Consider the following 19,006-nt stretch of genomic DNA (forward strand, 5'->3'; position numbering starts at 1 on the left):
AACACCTCTTTGATCCTTTTGTCTGTGACATCTTTTGATTATCTGCTCCTATCACTGCTTGCTTATCTCCACAATCACCACACCCTCAACTTCTCTCTCCCCCCGCCCCCCCCCACCTTAGACCAGCTTATATTTCACCTTTCTCCTAACTATACTCAGTTCTGCCGGAGGGTCATGAAGACTCGAAACGTTAACTGATTTCTTCTCCACCGATGCTGCCAGACCTGCTGAGTTTTTCCAGGTAATTCTGTTTTTGTTTTGTGAGGGAAGACAATAAGCCAGCTTCCTGCTTCTGATCACCAACCAATGTTACCTACAGGAAAGTGTGTGGATACCGTGTAAGGGCAAGCTGAGATGGGCAAATAGCCAATCAGGAATAAGCATCCAGGGACACACAGGTAAGGAATGGTCCTTCTGGAACCATATCCCAGCAATGAGGCAGCTCTTCAGGAGTGCAGAAGAGAAAAAGTGGCCAAAAATAAAAAGTGAGAAAGCTTTAAGAAATAAAACGTAGTTTAGTTTTCCTCCTCTGAAACAGCTTGATGTGACATGACCATTTCTGAGCCAACAGAAGATGACAAGGAGACTACAGGCATGAAAACTGATGTCACGGTTAAAGTCTACACTTTGCTGCCAGTAACAATAAATCAAGTCTGCAAGCTCATATTTAGAAAACAAAACAGACAAATGTCTGACTATGGCATGCTATGGGTCACTGGTCCCAACCCATAAATTGTTTCCTTTAATAATGCCGTTACACAACATGATTTGTGTGGCATCAAAGAAGATGAAATAGGACCTGTTGTGGATTTTTTATTTCTTTCTTAGGATATGGGTGCTGTTGGAAAGGCCAGAATTTATTGCCCAACTCTAATTGCCCTTGAGAAAGTGATTGGCAGCCTTCTTGAATAGCTGCACCAGTGTGTTAAAAATGCTCCCACAGTGCTGTTAGGATTTTGACCCAGTGATGAAAAACACCCAAGTCAGGCTGGTGTGTGGCTTGGAGGAGAACTTGGAGGTGGTAGGTTTCTCATGTGCCTGCTGCTATTTGTCCTTCAAAGTAATCACAAACATGGGCTTGAAACATACTGATTATATGGTGCTTTAAAATTATTCAGTGTTGAAATCACTCCAAAGAAAGCACCGCTTCACTCAGCTTCAGTGAAACTCAAATGCATTTTATCAAATGCAGTGAAGGTAAAAAAAATTCCAATCAAAAAGTTTAGCACAGGCATGATGAGTCCAATGGCCTCTTTCTTGGACAATATGGATTAATTAAGGAAAGTCTAACTTGCCTGAGCTTTTTATGTGGTAACAAGGAGGGTAGATGAGGATAATGTGTTTGATCTGGTCTACATAGACTTCCAAAAGGCATTTGATAAAATGCCCCATAACAGGCTTGCCAGCAATGTTGAAGCCAATGGAATAAAAGGGACGGTGGCAGCACAGATACACAGTTGGTTGAGTGACAAGAAGCAAAGAGTAATGGAGAACGGCTGTTGTTTTGGACTGGAGGAAGTGGGGTTCCCCAGGGGCCAGTACTAGGACCACAGCTTTTCTTAATATATATTAACGACCAAGACTTGAGCGTAAAGGGCACAATTTCAAAATCTGCAGATTGCACAGAGCTTACAAGAATTGTGAACTATGAGGTAGATAATGATAAACATCAAGAGGACATAGACAGACTCGCAGAATGGGTAGACACATAGCAGATGAAATTCAATGGAGAGAAGTGTGACGTAGGAGGAACGAGGAGAGGCAATATACAATAAAGAGTACAATTCTAAAGAGAGTGCAGGAATAAAGAGGCCTGGGGGCATATGCGCATAAATTGGTGCAGATGGCTGGGCAGGCTGAGAAAGTGGTTAAAAAGGTACATAGGATCCTGGCCTTAATAGAGGCATAGAGTACAAAAGCAAGGAAGCCGTGATGAACCTTCATAAAAAAACTGCTCACCCTCAATTGGAGTATTGTGTCCAATTCTAAGCATCACATATTTGGAAAGATCTGAAAGCTTTAGAGAAGATTTATGAAACTTTTCAAGGGGTGAGAGACTTAAATTACCTGATTAGATTGAAAAAGTTGGGTTTGTTCTAATTAGAGAAGAGAAGATTGAGAAGAGATTTGATAGAGGTGTTTGGAAATGTGGGGGGTGATATGGATAAAGGATTGGTGAACAGAAAACAGAGAATAAGGATAAATGGGTCATTTTCAGGTTGGTAAACCAATCAGTGGAGTGCTACAGGGGTAAGAGCTGGACCTCAAAGAAAGTTGGGAAGAGGATAAAAGTGTCTGCAAAGGGATAGAGATAGATTAAGTTAGTAGGCAAAAATTTGGCAGATGGAGTATAATGTGGGAAAATGAGATGTCCACTTTGGCAGAAAGGATAGAAAAGCAGAGCATTATTTAAATCATGCTTGTCCAACACGTGGCCCATGGGCCTCATCTGGCCCCTGAAGCCCCTCTATGCCAGTTTTCAAAATGGCGGTCAAACAGGTAAGTTGGATCGGACGGTTCTGCAAGGAGCTGCTCCTCCAATCAGAGGCTGCTCTTCTCCCATCTTTGCTCCTGATAGGTTCACTAGCAAGACTGTTGGGGGCCCCAGGAAGGACAGGCTGGCTGTCCAGGGCCCCGGGAAGGAGAGGCTGCTGGGGCCCAGGAAGAGAGACTGTCTGCCGGGGCCCTGGGAAAGGGAGGCTGGTTGCCAGGGCCCTGGGAAAAAGAGGCTGGGTGCCAGGACCCTAGGAAAGGGAGGCTGGTTGCTAGGCCCCGGGAAAGAGAGGCTGGGTGCCGGGGCTCTGGGAAAGGGAGGCTGGTTGCCAGGCCCCGGGAGAGAGAGACTGTCTGCCGGGGCCCTGGGAAAGGGAAGCTGGTTGCCAGGCCCCAGGAGAGAGGGACTGTCTGCCGGGGCCCTAGGAAAGGGAGGCTGGTTGCCAGGCCCCGGGAGAGAGGGACTGTCTGCCGGGGCCCTAGGAAAGGGAGGCTGGTTGCCAGGGCCCGGGAGAGAGAGACTGTATGCCGGGGCACTAGGAAAGGGAACAAAAACAAAAATAGCTGGAAAAACTCAGCAGGTCTGACAGCATCTGCGGAGAGGAATACAGTTAACATTTCGAGTCTGTATCACTCTTCATCAGAACTAAGGAAAAATAGAAATGAGATGAAATAAAGCTGGTTGAGGGGGGTGGGACAGGTAGAGCTGGGTAGTGGGCCAGTGATAGGTGGAGGCAAAGAGATTGCCAAAGATGTCATAGACAAAAGGACAAAGGGGTGTTGACGGTGGTGATATTAGCTATGGAGTGTGCTAATGGGGACATTAAGGGTAGAAAGCAGAACGAGCAAGTGACAGATAGCCCTAGTGGGGGGGTGGGGTAGGGGGAAGGGATCGAAATGGGCTAAAAGGTGGAGATAAAAGTCTGAAGGAAAAGCACCTCATCTTCCGATTAGGCACTTTGTAGCCTTCCAGACTTAACATTGAGTTCAACAACTTCAGATCATGAACTCTCTCCTCCATCCCCATCCCCTTTCCGATCCCCCTTTTCTCCAATAATTTATATATTTTTATATATTTTTTTTTTACATATTTTTCTTTTCCCACCTATTTCTATTATTTTTAAATGTATTTCCATCCATTCTTTATCTCCACCTTTTAGCCTATTTCGATCCCTTCCCCCTACCCCACCCCCACTAGGGATATCTGTTACTTGCTTGTCCAGCTTTCTACCCTTAATGTCACCATTAGCACATTCCTTAGCTAATAACACCACTGTCAACACTACTTTGTCCTTTTGTCTATGGCATCTTTGGCAATCTCTTCTTTGCCTCCACCTACCACTGGCTCTCTATCCAGCTCTACCTGTCCCACCCCCCTCAACCAGCTTATATTTCATCTCATTTCTATTTTTCCTTAGTTCTGATGAAGAGTCATACGGACTTGAAACATTAACTGTATTCCTCTCTGCAGATGCTGTCAGGCCTGCTGAGTTTTTCCAGCTATTTTTGTTTTTGTTTCAGATTTCCAGCATCTGCAGTGCTTTGCTTTTACTCTGGGAAAGGGAGGCTGGTTGCCAGGCCCCGGGAAGGAGAGATCGTCTGCCGAGGGCCCCGTGAAGCAGAGGCTGGCTGCAAGGCCCAGGATTGGGACGCTGCGCAGCCTGGGGGCTGGGAAGAAGCTGACTGGCATGTGTGAGAGATTGAGTGAGAGTGTGTGTATATGTGAGAGAGAGAGAGAGACAGAGAGAGTTAGAGAGAGTTAGAGAGTGAGTGAGTGTGTGTGTTTGTGGGATTGGGAGTGAGAGTGAGTGTGTGTGCGCGTATGGGAGGGAATGTGCGTGTGGGAGTATGTGTGTGTGTGTGTGTGTGTGTGTGTCAGTGAGTGAGTGAGTGTGCATGTGAGAGAGAGAGAATAAGTGTCTGCCTTACTCCCAGTCTCAGGTTTCTCCTTCAGTGAGTGAGAGGGGAAGACGTGGAATTTTACAATGGGTGATGGGGTGGCATGTGAAATTTAAATGTGGGTGTGTGGGCGATGTGGAATTTAACAGTGGGTATGGGGGGGGGGATGTGCAAGTTAACATTGGATGTGTGGGGGGGATGTGGAATTTAACAGTGGGTGTGGGCAGGGGATGTGGAATTTAACAATTGGTGTGGGGGGGATGTGGAATTTAACAGTGGGTGTGGGGGGGGATGTGGAATTTAACAGTGGGTGTGGGCGGGGGATGTGGAATTTAACAATTGGTGTGGGGGGGGATGTGGAATTTAACAATTGGTGTGGGGGGGGATGTGGAATTTAACAGTGGGTGTGGGGGGGGATGTGGAATTTAACAGTGGGTGTCAACACACACACACTCACACAGTGGGTGAAGGTGAGCGATTGAACATCCTGAGACGAGGAGTTAGCCTGGCACACCCACTCTGACCCTCTCACACTCTAGTCATTTTTATTAACAACTTTTTTTTTAACTTAAAAATTTATTGCTTTGACATCACTTTATTTTTGCTCAGCAAGTTGCTTCTTTTCTCAACACCATAACTTTTTTTTTGAAATTCAGTTTAATGTTATGCCAAACTTTATCTTTCTGAAATTTGCTTATAGGCCCCTTGAGTGGGAAAAAATGTGGTCCCCCCAAGAGAAAAGGTTGGACAAGCCTGATTTAAATGGAGAGAGACTGCAGAATGCCACGGTACAGGGTGTCCTTGTATGTGAATCACAAAATGTTAGCTTGCAGGTGCATCAAGTAATTAGGAAATCAAAGGGGATGTTAGCCTTTATTGCGAAGGGGATGGGGTATACAAGTAGAGGTATCTTACTACAAACGTACGGGGCGTTGGTGAGACTGCACCTAGAGTAGTGTGTACAGTTTTAATCTCCTTACTTAGGGAGGGAAATATTTGTGTTGGAAACAGTTCAGAGGAAGTTCACTAGGCTGATTCCTGGGATGAAGGGTTGGCTTATGAGGAAAGGTTGAACGGGTTGGGCCTATACTCATTGGAGTTTAGAAGAATAAGGAGTGATCTTATTGAAACATATAAGATTCTGAGGTGGCTTGACAGGGTAGATGCTGAGGGGATGTTTCCGTTCATAGGGGAACCTTGAACTAGAGGACATGGTTTAAAAATAAGGAGTCACCCGTTTAAGACTGAGATGAGGAGGAATTTCTTCTCACAGAGTGTTATTAGTCTTTGGAATTCTCTTCCATAGAGAGCAGAGGAGGTCATTGAATATGTTCAAGGCTGAGTTAGACAGATTTTTGATCTACACGGCAGTCAAGGGTTATGGGAGCAGTCGGGAAAGCGTAGTTGGGGTTACAATGAGATCAGCCACGATCTTACTGAACGGTGGAACATGCTTGCAAGGCTGAATAGCCTACTCCTGCTCCTATTTCTTATGACCTTATGTCTAGTTAGCGTAGATAGACAGAAACCATACCCATTGGCGAAAGGCTCATAAGCCAGAGGGCACCAATTAAAGGTGATTGGTAAAAGAATCAATGGCAATATGAAGAAATACGTTTTTACGCAGCAAGTCGTTGTGATTTGGAATGCACTGACTGACGATTGTGATGGAGGCAGATTCAATCGGGGCTTTCAAAAGGGAATTGGATAAGCACCTGAAGAGAAAAACATTGCAAGGCTGCAGGGAAATGGAGTGGGCCTGGGAGTGGGACTAGCTAAATCGCTCTTGCATCAAGTTGGCACAGAATGACCTCCTTCTGTGCTGTATCAGTTTATGAAAATCCCACACTCTGAATGAGGAGTTGCACCCAGAGGGAATATGGGTGGGAGATGTAGCTCTACATTCCCTGCGAACAGCGCTCCTCACAAGAAGTGTAAAAATTTCTCCTGACAAGCAAGGTTGGCAAAACACACACTATATAAATATAAAAGCAAAATGCTGCGGATGCTGGAAATCTAGAACAAAAACAAAAATACCTGGAAAAACTCAGCAGGTCTATAAACACACTATATAAAGATCTCTGAGAAATTGATATCCTTGCAGTCAAATCTGAAGTCTGTCAAAGGTATGGACAATGCCTTTTCAAGAACGTAAAGCATTGGTCTGTCATTGAAAATAACGAGCTGCTTCAATACAGATAATGCAGTTAACTATATCTCACCTACATGAATGGAGAAAGCTTTTGGCTTAGTGGCAGCATTCCTGTCTCTGAGCCAGAAGGAATAGGGTTCAAATCCTACTCCATACGGCCCTGGCAAATGGAGGCCAGTACTTAGGTTTTAAGTTAACATCCAGAAATTTACTTCATTCTGGGTTATGGGAGCTCATAAAATCCTCTCATTGTATACAAGGGCTAATAACCCTATTAGCTGGTAGGTATGTGGATGATTATGGCCAGGGAAGGACATTGCAGCCTGTCAGACTGATAATTGGCCTGTGAATCCTTTGACTATTTTCTATGGAGAGAGTGTGAAGACGCAAACAAACTGTCCATGATTTCCGTCATTTGGGGAACGACTGCCACTACTGGAGAGCCATCTAGAGCTTTACATCCATACCCGCCTTTGATGGACACATTCCTCCTGCCCCCCAATTTAGGAACAAAACTGAAGGACCATGATGGAAGACATCACCAAAGCGACCAAAAAGTAGAGAAGACTAATCAGTCATTAAGTGATGGCAAGACTGAAGGTAACAGGGAAGAGGACAGATTGAAGGGGTTAGAGTTCCATAGGAGCCTGGGAAAGAAGAAGAGCTGACTTCAACAGAATGAGGAGAGCAGCTCAAGATAAACAAGTGGGATGAGTTCAGAGGAATACCTGACCATAGTTGTATATTGATAAAACAATGAGAAACAAGAAAGGTTGTGATGTTAAGATAGGTCTAAGGCTAGAGTTCTATTGGCTATCATAGAACAATCTTGTATCCATCCTAAAAACATCCTCAGATATAGAAATTTGCCTTTTTAAATTTATTCTTTCATGGGATATGGGCGTTGCTGTGAAGGCCAGCATTTGTTACCTATCCCTAATTGCCATTGAACTGAGTGGCTTGCTAGGCCCTTTCAGAGTCAACCACATTAATGTAGGTCTGAAGTCACATGTAGGCCAGAGCAGGTAAGGACAGCAGATTTCCTTCCCTAAAGGACATTAGTGAACCAGATGGAATTTTACAACAATCAACAACTGTTTCAAGGTCAATATTACTGACTTTTAATTCTAGATTTTATTAACTGAATTTAAATTGCACCAGCTGCCATAGTGAGATTTGAACCCTTGTCCCCAAAGCATTAATCTGAGCCTCTAGATTACTAGCCCAGTGACATTACCACTACACCACCATCTCCCCACATTGGTAGCTTGCAATCTACCAATGGCATACCTTTGCCATGAAAGAATAAGAGAATTATCCAAGTTTAGGGTGAACTTGGCCTATGTAGACCTCTGTGAGCTGCTATGGGGAAATGCGCTTCGGGGTCAATACAGTGGAGCAGAGGTAGATTCACATCCAGAGGTTTACATCCTTGATTATTAGTTCAGATCTAATCATGTCCTCATCTACTACTTTTCAAGCTGTCCTTTCTTTGGTGCTAACACCCTGACCCTTACCATATGATGCAATCTTCAGTGGCAGACAATGATGGGAACATAGCCTTCAGCTTGAGAATGTTGACTTTAAACAGTCTTGGCTTAGGAAGTGCGCAGAAACAGTTCACTGAACTTGTGAACCTTGGAAAGGAAACAGTTCACTTATAACCATCTAACTTTCCAAATGGTGGTGCTCACCAAAGAATAGCCAAGCGAACTGTAAGGTCTTGTTCTGGTGCATTCCTGAATTGATTAGGTAAACTGACGGGGCAACTGCAAAGAAAACCAGTACTTCTCTGTTATTGCTATTTCATAAAGTTGTTCACAAGTTGTTGAAACAATTAAATAAAGTTGCACTATCTTTCCAGCCTTAACCTATGACAGTACATCATGAAACAAATAGTATTAGTAGTATCTGTCAAAGGCCATATCAGGATACTTTGGCAAAAGTGAATTTGGAAATATAACAAGGAGAAAAAAAAGCAAGTTCTTATTATAATGGAGTCACTTAATACAAACCTCATGTGATGACTCACATTTCCCTCTGCCTTGCCAGAAGCTCCACTGTAAGCATCAGGGAATGTACATCTTGATAAGATGAACCCCCCTCCCCAATAAAAGCCAACCTGTTGATTCTGCCAAGAATTTAAAAGCGTGAGATCTAACTATAAAAATGGCCAATGGATACACTTTTTACATTTACCTGAAGTAGGTTTACTTGAAATACAATATTGTCTCTGTATGCTGGCCACAAAACAATGATAATTTTCTCTCAAATGCAGTGAAAAGTCCACTATCTGCAATAATGACAACGTATTCTCTGGTCGATTACTGAAAATGGCTGAAATCAACAGTCTCCAAATTTTGTTCTTGTGCGTATAGAAAGTCAATGCCTGAGGCATGGAAATGAAAACAAGTACAGAACAAATATCAAAAGGAACATTAGGTAGTTCTTTTCTGCAAGAATGTGAAATACAAGTAACAAAAGAAGCTGTGCAATTGGGTGATGTCTAACATAAGACCTTGTCCTTTGACAATCAGGATGAAACGAACGACTTGAATTTAAATGAGTGTATTCTGTTGCAGACATTTCCATGCAAAAAAAGTACAAAAAAAACCTTGAAACATAATGCTTGCTTTTCTATGGGTAATCCTACTGGTCATTTTGTGCAAAGCAAGACCTGGAAAAAAAGCAATGAGAAGACCACTGTGGGCAGAATTTTCTGTGCCTGCTGGCAGTGGGCATGCTCGGTGGCGTGAGTGGACAATATGGTGAAAAGGCCAGAAATCTGTTTCCCACCATTGGACATCGGGAAATCATTGTAATACACCTGCATATCATTTTAAGGCCAGCCCGCTGGAATCATCCCCCCCCCCACCGCCCCCCTGCAGCTGGATCATCCGTCCATGTCGGCGTGATTGCACGCCAATGTGTTTCACAACAGCATATAAAAGGCATGCACTTGTCGGGCTGCACTTTGTGGGGAACCCGGAGGCGAGTGCACAGTAATGTCGCGCAGCACTCATGAGCGTCGCCTGTTGGACTACAAGGTTGAGGCGCGTTTTGTGGGGGGGTGGTGGTCAAAGGCTGCCCTGCGGTTGCACAAGCACATGCGGGGTGGAGGGGTGGAAGGAGCAGCCACGCATTAGGAAAACCTTATATAAAGTGACCATTCCTCTGCAGCTGACACCGTTCAGGGGCAGCCATGTTAACATGCATGAAGTCGGGTCTCTAGCTTATCTGCCTACTCAAGCATGAGGCATGAAGGCACCACCAAGTGCTCCAGAGCTTTTCACCCCTGGGGCACAGACTGCAAACTAACAAGCGTTTTAGTGGACTGCAGAAGAGTTGTATGACTGGGAACATTGTAAATCTCCTGGCCATAGAGCATTCACGTGGAGGCACTCACAGCCCTTTCCAATGTCATCATCCTGGTTTGGATCTGTCTCCCCCATGGTTCAAGCTAAGAGTGCAGCCTTGCAGCACGGGTTAGGAGAATGCCTGCACCTGAACTAAGAGCACATCATGCAGTCCAGTGGGCAAGCTGCCACCAATCGGTCGGGTGGAGGGGGGCGGGATTTCGGGCAGCCATGCAGCACACTAAACTCCGGCCATCCAAGTGGTGGCCAACACTCTCCGGGATGCATTAAGGGGCCTTCAGACTTAACCAACAGAAGTAGAACACCCAAGCTAACCCACACGTCTTTATCTTTCATCCTGCAGGAGTACAACATCAGGAGCATGTAGCCTGGTGAACCAGCTGTATGCCTCGTGGCTTACAGAGAGCAAAGACGACAGAGAAAGACAGCGATGGAGGCACCTGGCTGTGGAGAAGGAGAAGCAGCACCCTCAGGAAGAAGTGGAGGCACATCGTTGAAGAGCCACAGCAAGCCTAGCTAGACCCAGGGTCTAGACGCCGCCTTTCATTCCTGCAGATGACCGTCAACCAGTGTCGCCGAAGACTGCGCATGTCTAGGAAACTGGTCGGTCACACCTGCCAGCTACTGCAAGATTTGATGCCATGGGGATAGGGAGGGCATCCACTGCCAGTTGGCATAAAAGTGGCCACAGCGCTCAATTTTTATGCCAGTGGCTCCTTCCAGGGCTCCTTGGGTGACCTCTGTGGGGTATCATAAGCCTCCTCTCACAAATGCATCCATGAAGTCATGGATGCCATCTTCGCGAGCGGACAGAACTTTGTGCATTTCACCTGGGACCACGAGAGCCAGGATACAAGAGCAATTGGATTTGCCCAGATCCTGGGTTTTCTACAGGTTCAGGGTGCAATCGACTGCACTCACAAGGTGCTCAGATCTCCGTCGCAGCAAAAGGTCAACTATGTCAACCACAATGGCTTCCATTCACTGAATGTGGAGCTGGTGTGCAACCAACACAAACGCATCCTGTAGGTCTGCGCATGATTTTCAGGGAGCGTCCACGACTCCTACATTCTAGTCGGTCACAGGTCTGACGTCTTCCAGGGTCCACAGAGGCTGCAGGGTTGGCTCCTCGGGAACAAGAGCTGCCCATAGAGCAAGGGCTGATGAGTGCGGCGGCCTCAGACTGCAGCAGATCAACGGTGTGATGAGGCATCTCGCAACCTGGTGGAGCAAACCAGTGGGATGCTGAAAAGGTTCCGGTGCCTGGACAGATCTGGTGGAGCCCTGCTATATAGTCCACAGGGGGTGTTAAGCATTGTCGTCACCTGCTGCGCCCTTTACAACCTGGCGCTGCAACAGAGAGAGGAGCTGGCTGAGGAAGAGGTGAAGGAGTTGGAGGTCTCCTCTGATGAGGAGGATGTCAATGGTGATGAGGGTGAGGAGGTCCTCGAAGGCAACAATGACAGCGATGAGGCCATCGCACTGGCCAGACGGAGGGCCTCATATCTGCTAGGTTTGTGAAGGAAGATGACGATATGCAGTGAGAGGACAGCATAAATCCTCACATTGCATCTATGAACGTTTGACTCCAGTCTGGCTTATGGCAGCGCACATACCCTCTGTGATAATGCTCCTGTCATGGAGACGCAGTGGAGGCCCTAATAGTCGCTTGATTGCAGGAGAATGATGACGGCATGTAGTTAGGACACTCCATAGATCTTCAAATAGTCTCTGAGAATGTCTGACACCTGCCTGGCCGAGGGCAACTTGCTTGTGCTCTTGTGATCAGGGTCATATCATAGAGATGCAGCCATGAAGCTTCAAAAGCACCTGAGCCTTTGTCCGCGTTCAGTCCCTGACCCCTTCAGGAGCACAGCGTCACTGGTCACAGATACTGAAGAGATGGGGGCCAGCCCCACCTTAAAGGTGCTGAGAGCACAGAGAGAATGACAGAACTCAATGGCACTTACCCACGACATTCTGGCAGCAATGGCAAGCACCATCGAGGTGCAGGCATCACTAATGTGTCGAGGGAGTGTGATGCCAGACCATCACTTTGGTCTGAAGGCTGCACAGAGCACAGGGGAGTGGCCCTGGACCGAGACACTTGCCTATATCTTCTGCACAAAGGTTTCGCAGCTGGGTGGTACAAACACTGCTCATCAGAACAAGGAGCCATAGGCAGGGAGACATTCGTGAGAGCTTATTTACAGTAGTGAACATTATATGCAAGTAGTTAACACCCGGGCCCAGGCTGTGCAACTACATCTTATCATCTTTCCTAACCCTGCCGCTAGTCTGGTTGCTCCCCGGACATCCATAGCAGAGGTGGAGGCAGCCTGCTGACCGCTACCCCCCGTCTGTGATTACCTTGACGGGCATCCTCTGGAGGGCTGAGACATGGAGGGCTCCAGCCTGCTTCTGGGGTCCTGCTGTGGCCCCCTCCTCGGCCTGTGGAGCTGGAGCTGCTAGGGTCACAGGAAGAGGGCATTCGGATGGGCCGAATACTCCTGGAGTCACCTAGTGGATGGCCCCAGGGTGTGCACCTGCTGATCCTCCTCTCTATGGGTGCCCAAAGGCCCCTGCCTAACTTTTTGAGAAGGGGAAGCTGAAGTTAGATCAAGCTGCCCCGCACCCCTCTCACACACATACTGTTGGAAGCCAGCTATGGCGTCAGTGATGGAGTTCAGGCCGCGCAGCAGTTCAGGAGCGACATCCTGGACCAAGGTCTCCATGGCGGCCACCATCCTACCAGTGTTGACATTGGTGCATTGCGATGCAAGCGATATCATCTCAGCCTGAAGGCGGATGGACTCCTCCATTGTGCCTTGCAATTTGAGGAATGCAGCGGACATTCCTTCCTGATGTTCCTGAACTTGCCTTTGCAGCTCCAGCAACTGAGACATGACCAAGTCCAGAGGCTTGTCATCTGATTTAGAGTCAGCAAATTTCTGGCCTCCAGCAGTCCTCCGAATACCGAGGATCTGGGAAGTCCCTGCCACCACCTGCTGTGGATGAGGCAGTGCGATGTGCTCACCAGATTGTGATCCTGAGGCTACTCTAAAGCTGAGTCCCACCGAAGTGTTTGTCTCTGCACTGGTGGAAGGTGTGAATGAGCGCTGTGACGGGACTTCGAGGAGGGTGCCTTCAGGTTCCTCTGCAGAGGTTTCCTCGGGGCTTGATTGGAGGCCCTGGGTCATTGACTTGGTCGGCTGTTTCCCAGATGTGCCTGCGAAAGCAAGGAGAGATAATTAGTGCATGGCAGTGGCCTGTGAAACAGGACACATCACTCAGAGCATAGTTCTCTGAAGGATGTTGCACTGCTGGATCCTCATTTGGTAGAGCAGCACCAACCTCACCGTCAGCACAGGACCGGTCCAGATCCTCGTTGACAAGCTGGATGGCTGTGTTTTCAAAGTCCGTGAGGACCTTGATTTTAGGCATTCCTCTACCAGTCTGTGACCTCTCCCTCTTGTGTGCCAGCTTGTCCTGCATGAATAGAGATGGAGAGGGTGTAAGCAAGACGCTTGCCAGGCCAGATGATAAGTATGCCTGGCGTGTGTGGGTGTTGAGTGGTCCCATGAACGGGATGTGGACAATGAAGGTATGCGTGAGAGAGTGAATGGTGATGTGCCTTGAACTAGCAGTGAGTGAGGGTCTGTGGATCTGTGATGGGTTTTTGAGTGTGTGAGTTCAGAGTGATGAGAAGAGTGACTTACTCTTGCGTAACGGAGATCATTCATCCACTTCTGCAGGGCATTGGTGCTGACCACCACTGCCACTGCCTCCCAAGCCATATTGGTGATGCCGCTGCCCCTCCTGCGGCCAGAGCAGGGATAGAGCATCACAGCAGGCCTCTATTGCATCCAAAAGGCGTTTGAGGGACGTGTCACTAAACCTGGGGGCTACATTCTTTTTGCTTTTAGGGGGCATCCTGTCTTCTGCGTAGCTGTCCTGGGCTGGAAGCACTGAGGTGTGTGCACACGGCTGCACTTTAAATAGGGTGCCCAGTGTGATGAAGCAGTGAGGTGATGAAGTGGCGGGTGAATGAGAGCCTGCCGCCATGGAAACGGTGTGTTTCCTGGGAATGCAAAATTAATGCAGCAGATCTGGGACAATACACCGTGAGAAGCCGCCATTGCGGTTGGCGGGTAAAACATCATTTTCCCCTGCCCGCTACCGCACTTAGTGCGAATCTAGGACGATTCTGACCTATGTCTCCTGCCAACGCAAAATGGCCATCTGCGCATGCGCACTGGTCCGCACAGACGTCACTCTGCTCAGTCGGAAAGTAGTTAATGTCTTGATCACACATAGTTCTGCTACAAGGTGGTGGGCCATAAGACATTTAGAATTGAGTAATTGGATCATAACCTAACTTTTAAATATGCGTGTTCATCGTACAATTGAATTCAAATTGAAATTTGAAAACGTCTTAAAAAGTTACAGTGTAATTGCAGACAGCCTGTAGGGAATGACTGCAATTTGAACATTTAAATGTATCAACGCCACAGCGCCCACTACCACCCTAACTCCTCCCGCCCCCTCAGTTCGGAAACTTTGTTCTGTCTGTGATGAGGTTGAATTGGGGAAAATTCCCATTAATTTCTGTACACTGTGTTTCCTGATGTTTTTTCCCACAAATCCAGAGAAATGCCCGCGTCTCTTCGGATGTGTCTGATGCAGTTAAAAGTCTGTGCTATTTTCCTTTTTCATAGATTCAGACTGAGAGTCTGTAAAACAATAAACACGGTGGAGAAACCCTAGAACTGCGTATCTGCTGCACTGGCAGTAAACGCAGCCTGCAAAGGATAACTAGTTGGCCTAATGTTGATGGTTCAGAGACAGTTGTTGAGCATTACCCATTGTTCTTCAAAATAGTTCCACTGGATCCTTCACAGCTCTCTGAACAATTTGGAAAAGGCAGATGGGGCATCAGAAGAAATAATTGCAATCAAGTCAGATAATCTAAACTCCAATGTGTTAAACTGAAAAACCAAAAAAATTGCTGATGCTTTGCAGAACTGACTTGCTGATTTAGGATACAAAGCCTGAGCAAGGAATGGTGGCTGGAGATATAAAATGGTTTAAATGTTTCTTGTAGGATTTAAGACAGGAAATAAGAGCTTGATACATGAACAGCTACTTGGCTTGCATATCCCGATTTCAACTGCAAATTAACCAGCAGCAGGAAAATTAGTTGTTTTTCAGTCATTGAAACACTCCCAGTTGATCTTGTATTCTGTTAGTTCATCTTACCTGGATTCAATTCCCCAATTCAACAGTGTTGAAGTGAACTGAAGTGATTTTGCCACCACACATGATGAGAGTAGGGTTTAACCCTTCACTCTTCTGATTCAAGGGTACCAATTGAGCCCAACTGATACCTTGTTGCTACGATGAAAATGAATTTCCACTAGAGTGACTCGAGCACATAATCTAGGCTTATACTCCAGTGTAGTATTCAGGGTGTGCTGCTTTATCAGAAATGTCATATCTCAGATGAGATGATAAATCGAAGCCTCATCTGCTCACTCAATTGGACGTAAAATATCCAATGGCACTATTTTGAAGAAAAGCAGGGAGTTATCCTCTGTGTCCTGGCCAATATTTATCCCTCAATCAGCATCCAAAACACAGATTATCTGCTCGTTATCAAATTGGTGTTTGTGGGAACTTGCTGCACATTTGGCTGTCCCGTTTCCTACAACAGTGACTACACTTCAAAAGTACTTCATTGGGTGTAAAGCAATTTGGCATGTGCTGAGGTTGTGAAAAGTGTTATTTAAAGGCGTGTCTTTCTTTCCGTCTTTCTTGAACTGGTGAAGGTGCTCTCACAGTACTGTTAAGTAGTGAGTTCTAGGATTTTGGCCCAGTGACAATGAAGCAACAGCAATATATGTCCAAATCAGGATGGTGTGTGACTTGAAAGGCAACTTGGAAGTGATGGTGTTCCTGTGCATTTACTGCCCTTGTCCTTTTGGGTGGTGAAGGTTGTGGATTTCAAAGATATGCTAAAAGATTTGGTGAGTTGCTGTAGCGCCTCTGCAGATAATACAACTGCAGCCATGGTATGGTGAGGGAATAAATGCTTAAGACGGTGGATGGGATACAGATCAAGCAGTCTGCTTGACAGACACTCCATCCATTAGTTCCACTGTTAAGGGCTTCATGAATGAAAGAGCTAAACAGATGGTTGTGTAATTGTGAAAGTAACTAAACATGGGAGAGGTCTGACCCTAGGATATGTTAACCCTACTGCAGCCACCCCAGGGTTCCCAGCTAAGCACAGCATGACTGCTGTTGCATGGACACAGACAATATGATAAGTTCACTGTCAATGTACACTGTTTGATAGTGAGGCAGTCCTGTTGTTGAAACTCTTGTCATACATATGTTATTCTCCCCTTCAGTACCTCTTTAATATAAACTACAGCATTACATCTTCTTACATACACCTTAATCATGACAGAAGAGTTCAACTTACTTCATAGCCTTCCAATGATGGCTGGTTCACAGGTGACCATATTACTTCGATTTCTGAAGATGAGATGCTCCTGGCAGTCACGTGTGGAGGAGCTTCACTGGGCTCTAGTAATGGAATAAAACAATGGGTGACTTTATTGCATTGAAGCCAGATTGGTCATAGATATTTTTGTTTACACTGACGTGACTTCAGTAGCTATGACAACAAAATGTAAAGCCAACATGGGGTTCAAATTCCAAAATGCATTACTTTTAGCCCACTGGTTAATGAATGTGTCAAATTGCCAAGTCTGATGCCTGGTCAAAATTGCTTAACGTAAACAGTCGATGACTTGATCACAACAGTGTCTGTTGAAATGTGATATTGCTATATAAATAACATCACTGAACACTTTCAACACACCCCATCACAAAGCAATGGATTTACATTTTGCACTTATAAAATTCTGGAGGGGTTTTCAAGTATACCATTTACTATGCAATATTTTACTTGCCACTGTAATTATCTGCAATTCATTTCAGTCAATTACTACTGAAGCCAGCACTTCTTACTCTTAAGTATCCAAACTGCTCAATGCATCAGGTGACGCCACAGATAGATTTCTGATTGCTGCATGTAAGAGTGCCATGATCCAACCATTCCTCCAGTTCATAATTTCCCTCATCATCACCTCAGTACTTATGGATCATTCCATAAGTAGAACATTTTGCCAGCTATTTCTAGTGGGACTTGTGCACATCAGTCATGCCACCTTGTCAGTGAACTTACCATTGCATCGTCCATGTCCTTTGAACAACAGGCAGTCCACTACAACGAGTCTCCACATCAATTATTTCTGTTATCTTTGTTTAACTCAGGTTAATTGAGAAATTCACAGAATCTATGTGACTTGGCAGTTGAGAGTTAATTAAACATGGCAGAGCTCTGTGCCTGGTTTTACTCAGTAATTTACTGTTCTGTAAAGCAATGAATGGCAGCTTCCCTAAAGGTTCAACTACAGGGGATGTTACAACTGACTCAATCTCATGCTAACCTTCAGGTGTAGCCCTCCATTAGCAGGTTGGTGAATAGTGATCAGTGATGGCCGATTTTTCTCTGCTCAGTTTAAAGCTCCGAGGTGAACTATAATGAGCTTTGCTGAAAGAAGAGACATGTCATCGAAACTTTTCATCTTGCACTCATCAGGACAGATTCACAAGAATACCACTTGTAAAGGGAACAAATATATCCGATACATAAATAATTCATTTGCAATTTTTGAATCAGCAGCTGCATATAAGAATTTCCTTACACACTGTAATGGGCTCAATCCTGCACTCAAATTCATCTTTGAAATGGAGCAGTCATTTGAGCTCCCTTATCTTGATGTGCTAGATGATAAATCTGCAATGGGATCTCTACTGCTGTCTACCACAAGTCCACCTTCACTAGTCAATATACACATAGGGATTCCTACAGTTCCACACACTGTAAGGTTGGCCTTATAGGCAACCTTATAAATAGAGCCTGAGCCATTTTCTCAGTGTGCAAGCTTGATACTGAAAAAGGGTGCATCAATGCCATTCTGCAGGATAATGGCTACCCTGATCAGGTCATTGTCTCTACTCAACTTTCCTGCTCCCCATTTCCCATGATCAGAAATCTTTCATCCCAGCCTTGAATATATTCAACGATGGAGAATCCACAATTTCATGGGGTAGACAATTCCAAAAATTCACAACTCTCTGAGTGAAGAACTTTCTCCTCATCTGAGTCCTAAATGATTGACTCTTTAGTCTGAAACTATGACCCTGTGTTCTAGATTTCTCAGCCAGGGGAAACAATCTCTTAATGTCTATCCTCTCATGTGCTTTCAGAATCTGTATGTTTCAACAAGATCACCGCTCATTCTTCTAAACTCCATAGAATATAGACCCAATCTCAGTCTCTCATCATAGAACAATCCTCTCATCCCAGGAACTAATCTAGTGAACCTTCACTGTACTGCTTCCAATGTAAGTATAACCTTCCTTAGGTATGGTATACATAACTGCACATAATATTCCAGGTGTGATCTCACCAAAACCCTGTACAACTTTATCAAGAGTTCCTTACTCCCGTTCTCCAATCTCTTGCAATAAAGATCAACATGCCATTTGATTGGCCTGTAGTTTCCTGTTTTCTCTCTTTTTTCTTGTACAGCGGTTTTACATCACAGAATCACAGCATCTTTACCGTGTAGAAGGAAGCCATTCGGCCTATTGAGTCTGCACTGGCTCTCTGAAAGAGCATTCCACCTAGTCCCACTCCCCTGTCTTATTCCCGTAACCTTGCACATTCTCTCTTTTCAGGTAGCAACTCAATTCCCTTTTGAATACCTCGATCAAACCTGCCTTCACCACCCTTTCAGACTCCAACCGCCCTCTGGATGAAAAATATTTTCCTCACATCACATTTACTCCTTTTGCCAATTATTTTGAATCTTTGCCCTTTACTTCTTGATGTTCTCTTGAGTGGGAACAGTTTCTCACCATTTACCCTTCCATACCCCTCAGGATCTTGAATACCTCTATTAAGTCTCCTCTCAGCCTTCTTTTCTCCAAGGAAATGAGTCCCAAC

General features: G+C 45.6%; 1 protein-coding gene across 1 annotated transcript in view; it reads right to left on the reverse strand.

The window, feature by feature from the left end:
* cntn1b (contactin 1b) overlaps window positions 1-19,006 on the reverse strand; it is a 595,565-nt gene that overhangs the window by 157,432 nt on the left and 419,127 nt on the right. Inside the window, exon 19 of the mRNA XM_078568473.1 lies at window positions 16,409-16,512. Coding sequence (XP_078424599.1) covers window positions 16,409-16,512 — 104 coding nt within the window. The remainder of the gene's footprint in view (window positions 1-16,408; window positions 16,513-19,006) is intronic.

Source organism: Cetorhinus maximus, chromosome 22 (genome assembly GCF_964194155.1).
Source record: "Cetorhinus maximus chromosome 22, sCetMax3.hap1.1, whole genome shotgun sequence".
In the NCBI taxonomy this organism is placed as follows: domain Eukaryota; kingdom Metazoa; phylum Chordata; class Chondrichthyes; order Lamniformes; family Cetorhinidae; genus Cetorhinus; species Cetorhinus maximus.